At 28.2% G+C, this 16,869-nt stretch overlaps 1 protein-coding gene across 4 annotated transcripts in view; it reads left to right on the top strand.

The window, feature by feature from the left end:
* LOC145252725 (CCR4-NOT transcription complex subunit 6-like) overlaps positions 1–16,869 on the top strand; it is a 268,803-nt gene that overhangs the window by 132,984 nt on the left and 118,950 nt on the right. For 2 of the 4 annotated variants that reach the window (XM_080112579.1, XM_080112576.1), the window contains exon 5: positions 3,427–3,522. The exons of 1 other annotated variant lie outside the window; for it this stretch is intronic. In XM_080112579.1, coding sequence (XP_079968705.1) covers positions 3,427–3,522 — 96 coding nt within the window. The remainder of the gene's footprint in view (positions 1–3,426; positions 3,523–16,869) is intronic. One more of the 4 variants, XM_080112577.1, reaches the window with a different exon arrangement.

The raw sequence follows: 16,869 nt of genomic DNA, 5'->3' as shown, positions 1-16,869 counted from the left end.
AACACAGATTTTCAGAAACTCTGCACTTGTATTTTCAAAGATGCTTACATTTATACAAGAAATATTTTAAAAAAATGAGCATGTTCTGATATTTAACTTTATTGACATAGACATATTTGATTTTTGAAAAATCAACTTGCTCAAATGTACAGTCTTATTTTCTTTCATTAAAGAATCCACCTTTTCTATCTTTTTTATTAGATGTTTACTATTAAATATATCTATAAATATTTTAAATAATTTGCAATTTCTCTTGTTTCTTCAAACCATTTTTCCATCACTAACCTTGCACTTATCTATTCAAATTCTATTAAAAAAAACATCTATTTAGTTTTATCTATGAAGCTATATGAGGTAGTATGCCAAGTAAAGCTTTAGTTTGGATTGAACTCCTTCCAAGGTGTTCTATACTGCAGGCCACTTCATTTTGCAGCTGAGAAGAATGACTGAAAGTTTATTGAACTTATTGACAAATGTTTGATCTTCAGATAGTTTTGTCATAAATTAAGTCAATTATATTTGAAAATGTATAGAATGGCTTGAGGATTAGATAAATATGTGGAAATACATATGCTATTGCGGAAGCTGATACGTATTAAACAAAACAAAGAGGTAATTAAAATGTCTGGTAAAAGATGTCAGCCACTTTCATTTGTTGATCTTTCAACAAATATTATCTCCAAGTATTAGTTAGGCGGTTATTTGATGTATCGTCCAATATAGTTTCTATAGAATAGAAAAACCAGTCTAAAAAAGCACTCCATATTAAGAATTTAAAGTTTGACAGTTGAAAAGAGCAGACAAATGAAAACTTGATTTCAATAAACATTTCTATTTATTAAATTTTTAATGTCATCAGAGGTTGGAAATTGAAGTTGAATGAGATTTAGATGTCTGATAAAGGTGTGAACGTTGGTCAAACAGATTTCCTATTACTGACCCATGCATTTGACCAACATTCCCACCATTATCAGACATTTAAATCTCATTCAGCCTCAATTTCCAACCTCTGAGAACGTACTATAACATGACGAAAAAAAAAAACTGTCTGTATTTCCTGACAAAAAAATATTTTACCATTTGAAAAAATAATTTATTTAATTTTAATAGATAGATATATTTATAAAAATCAATTTTGCGCTTGTTTGGTCTTTTCAACCGTTAAATCTAAAATAGTTTATTTAATTTCTTTCCAAACTCTGAAAATCAAACATTTGTCCCAGTCATGCTTCTGCCTATACCATGAAATGGCCTGTATTACAGAACACAATGACTTCTTTTTAAATTATTAAATACTAATTTAACTAATGTTTTATAGCAAGAAAGGAAAATACTCTTATCTATCGTCTTTCTTTATTTGTTATACAAGTTTATATTTGTGGCCATTAATGCTTGCAGTATCTTACTGACCTACTTAAATTGAAAATTTCATAGTATTTTTTTTTGTATCTGGTTAAATGTTTTATTTTAAACATCTTATTCAATTTAAACTAAAATAAAGTTAAAAAATTATTTTTGCAAATAAAAACTTAAGAATTTGTTTAAATCAAACTAGATCGATTTAATTGTAGAATCATATCTTCAGATACAAAAATGAGATTTGTCAAGCAAAATAAGTCTTTTAATTCAAATTCTTTTAATTGTTATGATGTTTATAATTGAAAAGTCTTTTAGTGGTACAAAATTGTTGAATTGATTTGATGAGTTGAATAATATAGTTTCTTTTTGTTTTTAAAATGTGATATATCATAGTTTATTAAAGAAAGTTTCTTCAAACAATTGTTTCTGCTCATTCTTGTATACATATTTATTGTATACACAATTGACAAAAAGGCTTTTACAAATGCTTTGGTAAATTTTGTATACCATAAAAATGTATATTTACATGAATGAGGATTATATCATATTCTTCAGTATTTGAGTTGCTACAATAAACCTTTGTGCAAACTTTTAAGAAATTTATATAAAATATATGTATTAAACAGAAAGTTTGTAGAAGGCTACTAACAATATAGAAATATGTTGGATGGTTAGAATTGAGAATTAGATAAAAATGGAAATAAGCTTTATTTTAACTTATTTCATTTAATTTTTTTTTAATCTTATATATAATATATTATATGGACTGCCATTCTCATCTTAAATATTATTCTGACGTTTTGGCCAAGGTAACCTCTGACCTTTTTAGTGCACTGTTTTAAACTGGAATCTATACAGAATTTACAATGGAATCCTTTATTTAAGGCACAAGAATAGACTTTGTTTCATCAGCCATGACCAAGTAAAAGTGTTAAGTAATAAGTTTTATTTATTTTCAATATCACTTGTGAGAATTGAACCTTCACCATCCAGAAGACTGAGAACTGATTATCACAGCCTTGTTCCGTTGTGCAATATGACCAATTCTAGTAGGAATATTTGTTGTTTCAAACCTAATCTTGTTTTAAATGTGCAGTATTACTGTTACTACCTGATAAATGTTTATAGCTATCTATTCTATATTTCTTTGTGTGCCCATTCCACTTTTTCTCAGAAACTACTTGGCCAACCTGGCTTAAATTTTGCATGGACCTTTATAATAAGGTGCAGCGAACTAAATATTATGATGTCTGTTCGAAGGAATAATAGGGATTAGTATTTAATGTAAAACTGAATACAAATTTTATCATATTCAACCATCAATTTGGCATAAAGTACTCATTTTTGGCCAATTACCTTTTGGCTATAACAAAAAGTCTATATAATCTATATAATTATTATTAAAGTTTTATTTATTTATATTTTTTTTTTTAGGTTTTCTTAATTGGTGAACTTTGACCTCCTCATTAGGTACCAAGAATAAATTATTTCTCACTTGTACCCAATCATACTTGATGAATGAGAAAAATCTATACCCATGGATTAAATATAGTTCAGTTTGAAATTTTGCATAGATTTCCAAGTTTGATTTGAAAATTCAGGGGTTTGAAAAGATTCTCCTGAAGAAGGTGGGAGGTTACATTGGCTGAACTGTTAAAAGTAAAAAATAACTAAAAGTAAAGTTTGTAAAAGTTGAGAATATAGTCATGTAGAATTAAAAGTAATTTGCATGGTGCTTTTAGTTTATTCAAGATAATTACATAAAGTGTGTGTGTGTGTGCGCGCGCATCTATATATATATATATATATATATATATATATATATATATACACACACACACACACACTCTTAATTATCACATGAGAGGTTCAACAGAAGGAGTATATAAAATTTGGCAACCTTTTTAACTCTATTCCATGCTAAAAAGTAATGAGGAAAAGCCAGATGAATCTATTGGCTTTAATTATCAAGATGTGATTCTTGAATCATTTTCTCATTCAAGAATCTTTTGCTGTTCTCTCTTCTTCCATTATGTTGGTTAGGTTATTATTTTTTACCCCCCTTAGAATTGAGGACAAAGGACCAATGCCAGTCTCAGTTTGATGCCCAAGCAGGTAAAATATTGGAGGAGTTCAACAATATTACTAATACAAACAAAGCATGTAAGTTTTTTTTTTGTTTTTGTTAAAAATGTTTTTCATTTTTTTTTTTTTTTTTTTTAATTTAATTTAAATTTTTTTTTTTAATTTTCTATTTAATTCTTTTTGCTTAATTTTTGGTTTAATTATTAAAGAAAAAATGATTTTTAAATTTATTTTTAAATTTTATTTTTTTTTTATTTTAAATTTATTTTTTTAAGTTTTCCTCTTCAAACTTTCTGCACGATGCTATGTACTAACAAAATGCTGAATGCTTTCCAACTAATTTTTCATCTCCCACTCACTTTTTTTACGGTTCTGATCCCGTCCCCTCTGCTTGTGAAAGTGACTCAACTCTGTTAAAATAATCTTTATTTGTAAAACTAATACTGAAATGCGATATTCAATTAACCTTTTCGTTTTGGGTTGCTATTTTCCAATTCTGAAACTGGTTTACGTTTAAAGACTTTAAATTATATTTAAGCATAAAATAAGTTTCCCGTGGTTTTGCTATTGCTATAAAAAAAAACAAAAAAAAAAAACAATACTATAAAACTTGGACATCAATTAATTCAATCATTGTATGATTATATCATTGAACTACTGAACTTTTTTTTTTATTTTTGTCAAAAAGTAAAAAAAAAAAAAAAAAAAACTTTACTGCTAAAGAGATTAATTTAATCTATTGTAAACAATGTTTTCTCATTGTATTTAAAACGGGTTTCTTAGATTCTAATTGGAGTTCATTTTTTTTAAAATAGAATCTCTTGGGTGGCAGTTTTATATTTTCTATAATGACTAGCTCTATCTACTTGGTATTGTGCAGAAATCTTTATTCTAATTTTTTTAAAATAAACTCCAATTTGAATCTAAGAAGCCTGTTTTTAAATACAATTGAAAAAAAACATTGTTTGCGACAGATTAAATTTAACCTTTATCCTCGAGTGGTCTCTTGGCCTTGATAAGTGGTGATGCCTATGTAAAAAAAAAAAAATTAAATATATAATCTCTTTAGTAGTAAATAAAATGTTTATATGTATATATGCTAAAATGTTAAAATACTTTGAGATTATAGATTGTATAATACAGCAAAATTAATGTACATATAAATTAGTATAACATAAGACAATCCCAATCAGATAAAAAAGCTCAATATATGAGAAAGAACACTATTATAAAGGTTTTTCGTGCAAACTTTAGTTTTTACTTTTTTATGTTAAATAGCAACATTTGACTCCCTATAAAAAGCATTTCCTCTGATATGAGCCATTTATTGAAAATCCATGGATTAAAGGAAAATCTTTAAATTTTATTTTTTGTCGAATAAAAAATTTGAGTTTAATTGCAGATATATATATATACACACACATTTTATTCTTTTACAATATATTTTTATTTTATTTTTTAAATTGCACATCAAGTTATTTTTATTATGGTATCATTTAGTCATTAAAACTAAATTGTTAATAAATGAATGTCTTTAAAATAAGATTTCTTTTTTATAAGTTTTTTTTTTAAATAAATTAAATTTATAGATTTGTAAACGTTAACGTTCCTTTTTTTTTTTTTTTTTGTTAAATTTTAATATATTCATTTTTTTTGTGTGTATAATTTTAATTTAAACTCTAGTCTTTAACTTAAAATATTAAAATAAGTAATTTATTTCACTTTCCATATTTAATCTCCATATACATGATTGTCCATTTAACATGTGCTTTAATAGGAGTGTGTGCTGGTGGGGGAGGGTAACTTTGAGTAAAATTATATCTTCTGTTGAATATATGCTATCAACTGGGGCTACTATGATAGATTTTGTGGCATTTATTTCTAATGATTTGCTCTCATTGCTCAAAAACCTATTCCTTTAGGTTTTTAATTTTCTTGAAAAATAGAACCAAATTTATTTCAGCTTCATATTTAATGTCAAAAAATTATAGTAATTCCATGATATGATAATCGTAGTCATCCTGCCAGACATCATCATCATCATCATTATAACTCTGCCTTGTAACAAAGCACATAAACATCCCTCAGAACAGAAAACAGGTGACTAGGAACAGCTGCAAGAATCGGTTGTGCTTATGCATTTTCTCGCACCAGATATAGATGGATGTGAATCAGCAAGATCACAGAATGAAACGGCTGTTCCTTAAATTCTTTGGTTCACATTTGTTTTCCAAGAACTTACAATTCAGCATTGGTTGGAAAAGAAAATGTTACAGCCATGTTTTAAGGGTCAAACAGGTCAAGGTTGAGGAGTTAAAAGCGAAAAACGGATTTATCATAGTAACTCGAACCTTGATTGATGATCCTTCAAAATTGTTTATTTTTTTTATTTATCTTTTATCTTTTCTATTTATTTCTGTTTATTTATTATTTTTATAATCTTTTTATTGTTTATTTTTTTATCTTTTGAATATAAGTAATTTTTTTTTCTTGAACAAAATTTCAGAAGAGTGTTAAAAAAAAAAAAAAAATAAATTCAGGAAGATGATTTTGTACTGACATTTGTTGTAGAGGGTTTGTAAAATTAAAAGGCATAACTGTGGGATTTGTTCTATATATGTAAAAGAACATCTTTGTGTGCAGCATGATTTTGTAAGAGCACTTTATTACTAGTTTAATTTTCTTTTGTCATCCATTTCTTCCTCTACTTGTGCTGCTCATATTTATTTACCTGCATTTGATCTGCTGTAGAGTTAAAGGTTCTTTTAGAGGATGGGCTTGCAATTTAGACTTAGGATTAGTACTAGGGTGAGTGACTTATATATACTACCTCCTCCAAAGGAAAGAAAAAAATTTCTTTAAAAAAAAAAAAAAAAAGTTTTGCTACACTTTTTTTTTTTTTTTTTTTTTTTTTTTTAATCTGTGCTAATAATCTAAAATTACTACTTCAAAAGTGGAGGAGGGGTCATTTTACTTTAAATTTCACATTGAGGTGGGATATTAGATGGGAATGCATGCGGCCCTCCCACACCTACTAGGTAGGGAAATTGAAGTATGGGAGGAGATTCATCTTGATTTTAGCCTTTTTCAGTTATTGGATGCTCATATATATATGTTTTTATTACCGTTTCTAATCCACTTGGTTACACGTTTCCATTACGGAATTGTATTAACGATCCAATAATTTCATCAGACTTCACAGAAATAAATATTTATAGTGAGAAAAAGAGAAATTAGATATACAGACTCTAATAAAAAAAAAAAAAAAAAAAAAAACAGCAATAGCAGTTAATTGTAAAGTCATTGAGCAGTGAGGTTAGATTCAGTAATCAAAACATGTGTAACCAAGCAGATTAAAAACAGTAAAAAAAAACATTTTGCTCAACAGCAGTATTGAGCATTTCGTTTTTTTTTTTTTTTTTACCATTTACAATTTACTCATATATATACACACACACACACAAAACTAGATGTACCCAGTGTTGCCCGGTATTAAATATAATGGTAAATTCCTCTTAAAGAAATGAAGTAAAATATAATGGAGAAAAAAAAAAAACATTTGCATGCAAGTATTGTTTTTTCTGAATAGTTCATTTCTTGTAAGTAAAAATATATATATATATATATATATATATATTCAAGCCAAGACCTAAAGACAGTGAATTAAGTATGATAATCATAAGGCCATCTTAACACCATCTTTTGTTTTCAAACGTACTTATTCTTAACATAATGTGAATGATTTGTGCATGCCCAGTCACAAAACATAAAAATGCGATTATACCTCCCCAGTATCAATTTAGACTCCTTAGCAGCCTTCCCCTCTCAAATGAAAACAGATTAAAAAGTTTTCCACTCTATATACCAATTTTCAAGTCTGTAGATCAAAAATTCGTTGAGTATATAGGTTGAGATAGTGCCCTCACACACACTTTTATAAATATATTAGATTATGCAAAGTTAAATTTCTTTGGAGCCTTTCATTTTATAATTAGTTTTCCTCCTTTCTATGTCTTGTAGACTTCCGTAGAAAAAGAAAGCACTGAAATACTCTGTCTTTCTCCATTCTTGACTTATTTTAATTGAGGCATTCTCTCTTAATGGCCACTTGGTGTATAGACTGCATCAGGCGATACTCTCTTGTATTATTTAAATCTCCCATAATCTTGTCTATGTACGTGGACAACAAATAAGCCCTAGGCGGCTTTGTGATTCGTGAAAGCTACCTCTTTCGATCCTAATTTGCTATAGCACTTTGAGCCTAATCAACTCTGCCTATTTGTGCTAATTACACAAAATAACCAAGATTCAAATCTTTATAAATTTTTACAACTTGGACCAAATTCAAAACTCCTAATTAGTGTTTTTTTTTTGTTTTTTTTTTTTTTCACTTGGGATTTTATGCTTAAACTTTTAGTTGTAAAAGGCGAGATTTTGTCTTTTAAATTATATATAATACTAGACAGCCTGTCGTCTAGCCCCCCCCCCTCTTCTTTCTTTGTCTCAACCTGTCCACAGTTGGGTCTAAACAACCAAATGGGTAACAGGTTGTCTAGTATATCTATAAAGCTGCCAAAATGACGTCATCCATTTATACATTTCTTGATAATAATCATTCATTTTTTATGCTCTTTTGCCCTCGAACATTTTCCATCACCTCTCTAATCATTTGTTCTTTAATTACATCATAATATCACCCACTGTATACATATAGAAACAAGCAATCAACGTGTTTTGATGAGTATGTATGTATATGTGTGTGTAAGTGTATATATGTGTATATAATTAAAAAAAAAACAAAAAAAATATTTCAAAAATACATGAAAATGAATGAGTAATCAACAATAAAGCAAGGGAAAGATGGTCTTCTGTCCAGAAGTGACAATCACTAATATATATAACACATGAGGGAGGTTTCAAATGTAATGTCTATTTGTAATCTGTCCGAATGGATCAGAGGGGAGTTCAAATTCCATTAAGATGACTGAACTGATGCATTTATGGCCCAAAAGTTTCATCTTCTGTTGCAGATATTGACAGTATGAGAAAGAAACCTCTCATGGACGTGCGTCAGAAGCAGAGCTGTGTCGTTGAATTCCTTGCAAAAGTGCATTGAGAATGTAGAAAAATTAATTCTGGAACAGAAAAGGTCACTTGTTTTAATGGTACTGCTCCCATCTTTGTAGCTCTTCAACTTTTGAACTTAAAAAATAATAGGAGGCTTTACAACATGTGTGTGTGTATGTATGTATGTATGTATATATATATATATTACCAAATCCATTTAGAAGTTTTGTTTTAATGGCTGACCTCATGCTCTTTTGCTTCATCATTTATGATGTCATAAAGGAGGTCTTCTACCTCCTCGTGCTTGATGTCATTCAGGGTGCATGGGGACAAACAAGATCCACAGTTTTAATAGTATTTAGGTCTAAATTGTTATGTTTGTATTTATTAAAATACAATTATAAGAAAATGTGTGTGCATATGCACATATATATATAAATACTCCTATAAATTTGGGGTTTTGTGTATTTATATTCATTAAAAACCCCTTTTTTCTATTTATTTGAAAAGAAAATACAACTTTCTTATATGGGTTGTGGAAGTGCATTCATTAGCTAAAGATCTAGATAATTTGCATATTCTTTTAAACATTCATTTTATTAATTCCCTATTAGTTTTTTTTTCTTTTTTCTTATGGGATTAACTATTACGTGTAATTATATCATGCAGATATTCTAAATGATTAGTACTTGCTTAATATTTGCATAAAAAGGTTATAGTAAACACAAAAGTTTTTTATATATATTTATGTGTGTATATATATATTATGATTAAAAAAAAAAAATTTAAGAAAAAAAAATGTGAACAATATCCCCTGGGTCCCATATATATTGCCCAACAAGTGGGGATGGGGGAGACTCCTTCAAGATCGAGAAAATGTAAAATAGACAAACACCATATGAAAGCAACGAAAACACAAGTGGTAAAGTTTAAATCAATTTTATTACAAAAATAGACTATGGTGGGAGGAGGCGCTATGAGATTAGATTAAAAAAAAAAAAAAAATTATGAAGATGGGGAAGGGGTATCTTACACTAATGTCTGAAAATACAGCAATGAGCAATAAGAAAATAAAATGGCCAAATTACAGAATCACTGGTTCATTGCACAAGAGAAAGATATATAGAGAGGACTTGCAGTTTTTGATCTTTTTCTATGTGAAGTTTAACCATTTTGTTCACTTTGGACAACTGTTAATAACCCCTGGTATTTCTGCTTTTGGTCTTTATCCACTGTTTTGTTATTTTCTCTATTCACTCCATGCATTTTTTTTTGGTTCTCCTGGTTCCTCCTGACATTGATGACATTGTCCTTTTTGCAGTTTGGATGAACTTCTTCCCCCCCCCCCCTGTCAGCCTTGGTGTGAGTGTCTAAAAGAAAATGTCCCTTTTCTTCTCTCTCTTCCATACTTGCCAGCCCCTCTTCTTTATTCACTTTTGTTCCTTGACACCCAGAACTAAAAGGGGTCAAAATGTTCTTTGACCAGATGACCTTGTCAACTCTCAGACTCATCCTTAAGGAGTGGAGATGGTGTTGGTATCTGAACTTTTTCTTCAACTCTCTCCTTCTCTCTCTTTCTTCTCCTCTCCCTCTTTTTCTCTCTCTCTGTTCTTTTGCTTGATAATTAAACAACAACAACAAAACAAATATACTCTCCTTCCACCTAAAATTAAAATTTAGAACTTTTTCTTTAAAATGCATGTTTAAAAGATTTGGCCTACCAAACTGTGAGTTTTTGGTGTACAAACATAATACTTAATATATAAGCTATTTGAACGCATGTAAAGCTTTATGTTTGGGTTTTAGGCCAAGAAAACCGGTAATAAAGTAAAAATTTAAAGAAAACTAAATGTGGTGGTTCACTAGTCATTTCTTAAAATCTTTTTAAATCATTACTATATATTAGGTCCAATATAATAAATACAAAATCAGCATGAATTGAAATATCATATTTAAATGTATATTATGACCTGGCAATGCTGCGCGCCTTGCTAGTGTGTGTGTGTTATATATTTTATATATATACTAGCAAAAGTACCCATCATTGACTGGGTTCAAAAACAACCTACAGAAAATGGACTTTGATTTATGAAAGTATGATAGGTTATGAAAACGAAGGGTTGTAAAGAGATAGCTTCGAATTTGGGGGTATCAAAACCAAAGCAAAAGATGGTGAAAGTAAAAATAAAATAGATAAACCCCATAATTTATTATACCATACCTGTTCACACTGAAACACTTATCACAATATTCTGTGGATCTATATTAAAAAAACCTTGTTAAACTTTGACATATTTCTATTCTATGGAGGTCAGGCACTAACGAACACCCCCATGATTTTATTATTATGTGTCTCAATACATCTATTATATGTATTCAGTTTTTTAAAATAGTCAACCATATAGGAGCCTATTCGTGACCAGACACACATACACACACACACACATTCAGCTTTATATTATAGACTAGTGGGGGTACCCGGCGTTGCCCAGGTGTTTGGAGGTGTGTGTGGTGTTAAATAAAAAAGAAACGGAGGGAGGTAGGATTGAACGCAAAGCCCTGAGGCGAAGTTTGAAAATAAAATCAGCCAGCCAGAATGAGTTACTGAAAGATGTTTGAATTGGTAAGAACCAAATTGACAGGTGCGCGCATGGAAGCCGTCGAGCGTTACGACGACGAAGGAAGCTATTCAGCAAATGAGGTCAATGACCAGGTTTGTTTGTTATAAGCGAAGTAAAAAAAGAAAAACTAAAAACGAACGTCAAAACTTAAATGGGGGGGAGGGGAGTAATCAAAACATCGAAAAAAAAAAAAAAACTAACGTAAGGCAAACGAACGATGTTGATTGTAAAAATTGAAAAAAGAAAACAGAAAAACGAACACATGAAAAATGGCTTAAATAAGCCTGTTTCTATATTAAAATTTAAAAAATCGGTGCGTACCCGGGTGTTTTTGGGTATGTGGTCGGGGGTGGATAAGCGAAGTAAAAAAAAAAAAAAAAAAAAAAAAAAAAGCAAAACAGAAAAACGAACGTTACATGAAAAATGGCTTAAATAACACTGGTTCAATATTTCAATTTAAAAAATCGAAAAAAAAAAGACATCTCGCACTATGATTCGAACCCAAAACATTTAGATAACGAACCAACGCGCTAACCCACTGAGCTAACGCGACGTACATGAAATTTAGTCAGTTTTTTAACTATTTAAAGTAAATCAGGTCATAACGTCATCTGATGCATGCATAGAACCGGTCGTCGTCACAGGGGGACAGTTTTTGTTGCCCTCCCCCATGTCGAAAATTGTCGACTACAGGGTTCAAAATGAACGTTTTTAGCATATTTTTTTATATTTTGGGGCAAACGATTAGGCTTCAATATGATACCGAGTTTGTGAATTTCTGTTGTGTCTGTCGAAAGTTTATAGCAGACCAACAAACACGCATACAAACATACACACATTTTCGCTTTTCTGTGTATATATATATATATACACACACACACACACATTTTTTATATATATATATATATATATACATTTTATATATATATATATATATATATATATACATTTTATATATATATATATATATATATATATACATTTTATATATATATATACATTTTATATATATATATATATATATATATACATTTTATATATATATATATACATTTTATATATATATATACATTTTATATATATATATACATTTTATATATATATATACATTTTATATATATATATACATTTTATATATATATATACATTTTATATATATATATATATATATATATATATACATTTTATATATATATATACATTTTATATATATATATATACATTTTATATATATATATACATTTTATATATATATATATACATTTTATATATATATATATACATTTTATATATATATATATACATTTTATATATATATATATACATTTTATATATATATATATATATACATTTTATATATATATATATATATACATTTTATATATATATATATTTATACATTTTATATATATATATATATATACATTTTATATATATATATATATACATTTTATATATATATATATACATTTTATATATATATATATACATTTTATATATATATATATACATTTTATATATATATATATATATATACATTTTATATATATATATATATATATATATACATTTTATATATATATATATATATATATATACATTTTATATATATATATATATATATATATACATTTTTTATATATATATATATATATACATTTTATATATATATATATACATTTTATATATATATATATATATATACATTTTATATATATATATATATATATATACATTTTATATATATATATATATATATATACATTTTATATATATATATATATATATATACATTTTATATATATATATATATATATATATATACATTTTATATATATATATATATATATATATATATACATTTTATATATATATATATATATATATATATATATACATTTTATATATGTATATATACATTTTATATATGTATATATACATTTTATATATGTATATATACATTTTATATATATATATATATATATATATATATATATATATATTAGCAGGGCTACCCGGCGTTGCTCGGGACCGTATAAGCAATGAAAAAACAAAAGCAGATATTGAACATATGTTTTAGTCTTAGGGGAGGGGAATCTTTCATCTCAAGTTTTAGCGTTACAAACAAACATTTGACTTTTATATATATAGATAATGACAGGTTTTTTGGGGGTCCCCCTCGAAGATAACTGATCAGTTGACCCACTTCTAGTGGTCCGTTTGACGTGAAATTTCGATATTTGTCATCCGGGTGATGGGGCTTCAATATGATACCAAATTGTTCAAGTTTGGTTGTGTCTGTCAAAAGTTTTAGCGTTACATACAAACATACATACACACAGACGTTTGAGATTTATATATATAGAAGACTAGCAGGGCTACCCGGCGTTGCTCGGGACCGTATAAACAATGAAAAAACAAAAGCAGATATTGAACATATGTTTTATTCTTAGGGGAGAGGAATCTTTCATCTCTATGTATTATTTGTTTTATCTACCCTAGGACTGGTATTGTTCATGTTTTATCCCTAGCATAGGTAATTTACAGCATGTATATGAAATAGTTTTACTTTAGGGAGAAGAGAACAGGTAATATACAACATAATGTGTCTATATTACATCCCTGGAAACGCCTAGAAACCAGCTAGAACATGTATTTCAGTCAATCTTTATTACATCCTGGGCTATGCCGGGAAACCAGCTAATCTCTATTTAGTGACTTGACCACCAAAATACCTCCCTAAGTGTGTCCTTTCTTTTGAACTTATTAGATATAGGTATCTAGAAATGTGTGTGAAATTGTGTTGAATGCATTGTTCACTATGATTTTCTTATTGTTCTACACAATATCAACTGTAGCGAAATAACACAGTAAAGTTAGTGTAGTGTTAGAATAAAGAGCAAAGGAAAGAATTAGAATCATATTCTGTAATTGCAAATATAAATTTGCTAGCGTGTACCAGTATTTGCCAGGTTGTTGAAATTTGGAATTTGTAACATATGTAGTGGCCTTTTCCTAGATACCTATTGCTAAAAATTATACTTTCATTTTGTTAGAAAAATCTCTCTTCGGATGCCCTGCATCATCCAAAATAAAAACAAATATTTTTATAATTGTTTCAGTACATTTCTTTGTGTAGAAATGTACACAATGCTACACAATGTGACATTTGTTGGCGTTTGTAAAAAAAATCATGAATGTGCTTATATTCCAAAAAAGAAAATATCAGTGCACAGTATTGAAAGTGTTTGAGATTCAAAAGTCTGTAACATTTCTACTAACTTCATAAGATGTCATGTGAGAAACTGAATTGAATATCAAGACATTATCTGAAGCGTTTTTATTTTGGTGTAACGTATGTGTTTACAGTGAACCTTAACTTTTAATAAACAGCTTGGTATGTAATGACATAGGCTAAGAATCTTAGACAAAATATATATAAATTGGAAAAATGTGTGAACAAATGAAAAAAAAAATGATCCGCTCCACTTGATGACATCAAGCACAGTAATATTTTAGTGAAGAAAATATGAAATTGATGTTCAGTGATTAGTTTGGATGAATGAGAAAATGTAATTGTTTGATGCATAAAAAATAACTCATTTGCTGTATTTGATATTAAGCAGCAAAATATAGTGATTTGAATATTAAGGAAAACATCAAATCAGATTATGTAAAAAAAAAAGATGAAATTAGAAAATATATATTTTCTGTTTATGAGTTTTGCCAATCAAAATTTTGTGGCAGAAATTGGGTGATTACCATGCAATTTTATTTTGGTAAAATTCTTAAATTATTTCAATGTTTATTATAATTTCTTATTAGTGACTTCTTATCATCAAAATCCGCCCCAAAGAGCGTCCTTTCTTTTATTAGGTATCAAAATAGGTATCCAGATTTCTACTTCTATACAAATGTGATATTTCAGATCTGTAGATAAAAAATTTGTTGCATATATAGGTTGAGAATTGTTCTCTCTCATTCTCTCTCTCACACACACACATTCTCACTTTTATAGATATAATAGATAAATTATGCTAGATATATTTCCATATGTCTGAATAATCTATATACAAATTTTCAAATCTGTAGATAAAAAATTTGTTGAGTATATAGGTTGAGAATTGTTCTCTCTCTCTCTCACACACACACACACACACAATCTTCACTTTTATAGATATAATAGATAGATTATGCTAGATATATTTCTATATGTCTGAATACGCTACATACAAATTTTCAAATCTGTAGATATAAAATTTGTTGAGTATATACGTTGAGAATTGTTCTCTCTCTCTCTCTTTCTCTCTCTCTCTCCTCTCACACATTCTCACTTTAATAGATATAATAGATTATGCTAGATATATTTCCATATGTCTGAATACACTATATAAAAATTTTCTAATCTGTAGATAAAAAAATTTGTTGAATATAAAAGTTGAGAATTGTTCTTACTCTCTCTCTCTCTCACACACACAGACACATTCTCACTTTTATAGACATAATAGATAGATTATGCTAGATATATTTCCATATGTCTGAATACCCTATATACAAATATTAAAATCTGTAGATGAAAAATTTGTTGAATATATAGGTTGAGAATTGTTCTCTTGCTCTGTCTCTCTCTCTCTCTCTCTCTCTCTCTTGCTACCTCACACACACACACACGCAAACATTCTCACTTTTATTATAGATATAAGAGATAGATTATGCTAAATATATTTCCATATGTCTGAATACCCTATATACAAATTTTCTAATCTGTAGATAAAAAATTTGTTGCATATATAGGTTGAGAATTGTTCTCTCTCTCTCACACACACATTTTCACTTTTATAGATATAATAGATAGATTATGCTAGATATATTTCCATAAGTCTGAATTCCCCTATATACAAATTTTCAAATCTGTAGATAAAAAATTTGTTGAGTACATAGTTTGAGAATTGTTCTCTCTCTCTCTCTCTCACAGACACACACATTTTCACTTTTGGAGATATAATAGATAGATTATGCTAGATATATTTCCATATGTCTGAATACCCTTTATAACAAATTTAAAATCTGTAGATAAAAAATTTGTTGAATATATAGGTTACGAATTGTTCTCTCTCTCTCTCTCTCACTACCTCACACACACACACAAAAATTCTGACTTTTATAGATATAATAGATAGAATATGCTAGATATATTCCATATGTCTTAATACCCTATATACAAATTTTCTAATCGGTAGATAAAAATTTTTTGAATATTTTCAATCCTTATCCTCGAGTAGCGTCTGGGCCTTGATAAGTGGTAATGCGTATTTAGCAAAATATAAATATATATATAACAAATTTACTGAATTTCCATTACTAACGATTACTGTATCGTCCAATTAATTACTGCACTTTTGAACCCTTATCCTCGAGTGGCCTCTGGGCCTTGAAGTAGTAATTACTCATGATTACTATATTGTCCAATTGACTACTGCACTTTTTAACCCTTATCCTCGGGAGGCCTCTGGGCCTTATTGTCCAATTGACTACTTTGGACTTTGTAATTCTTATCCTCGAGTGGCCTCTGGGCCTTGATAAGTGGAAATGACTAAGTAACAAAAAAAAAAGGTATATAACAAATTGCCCGAATTTCCATAACTAACGATTACTATATTGTCCAATTGACTAATGTGCACTGTTCAATCCTTATCCTCGAATGGCCTCTGGGCCTTGATAAGTGGTAATGCGTATT

This window comes from Euprymna scolopes, chromosome 29 (genome assembly GCF_053919585.1).
Source record: "Euprymna scolopes isolate OS-2025 chromosome 29, ASM5391958v1, whole genome shotgun sequence".
In the NCBI taxonomy this organism is placed as follows: Eukaryota; Metazoa; Mollusca; class Cephalopoda; order Sepiida; family Sepiolidae; genus Euprymna; species Euprymna scolopes.
Note: the sequence above shows the minus strand (reverse complement) of the source record. Positions and strands in the feature narration are given on the sequence as shown.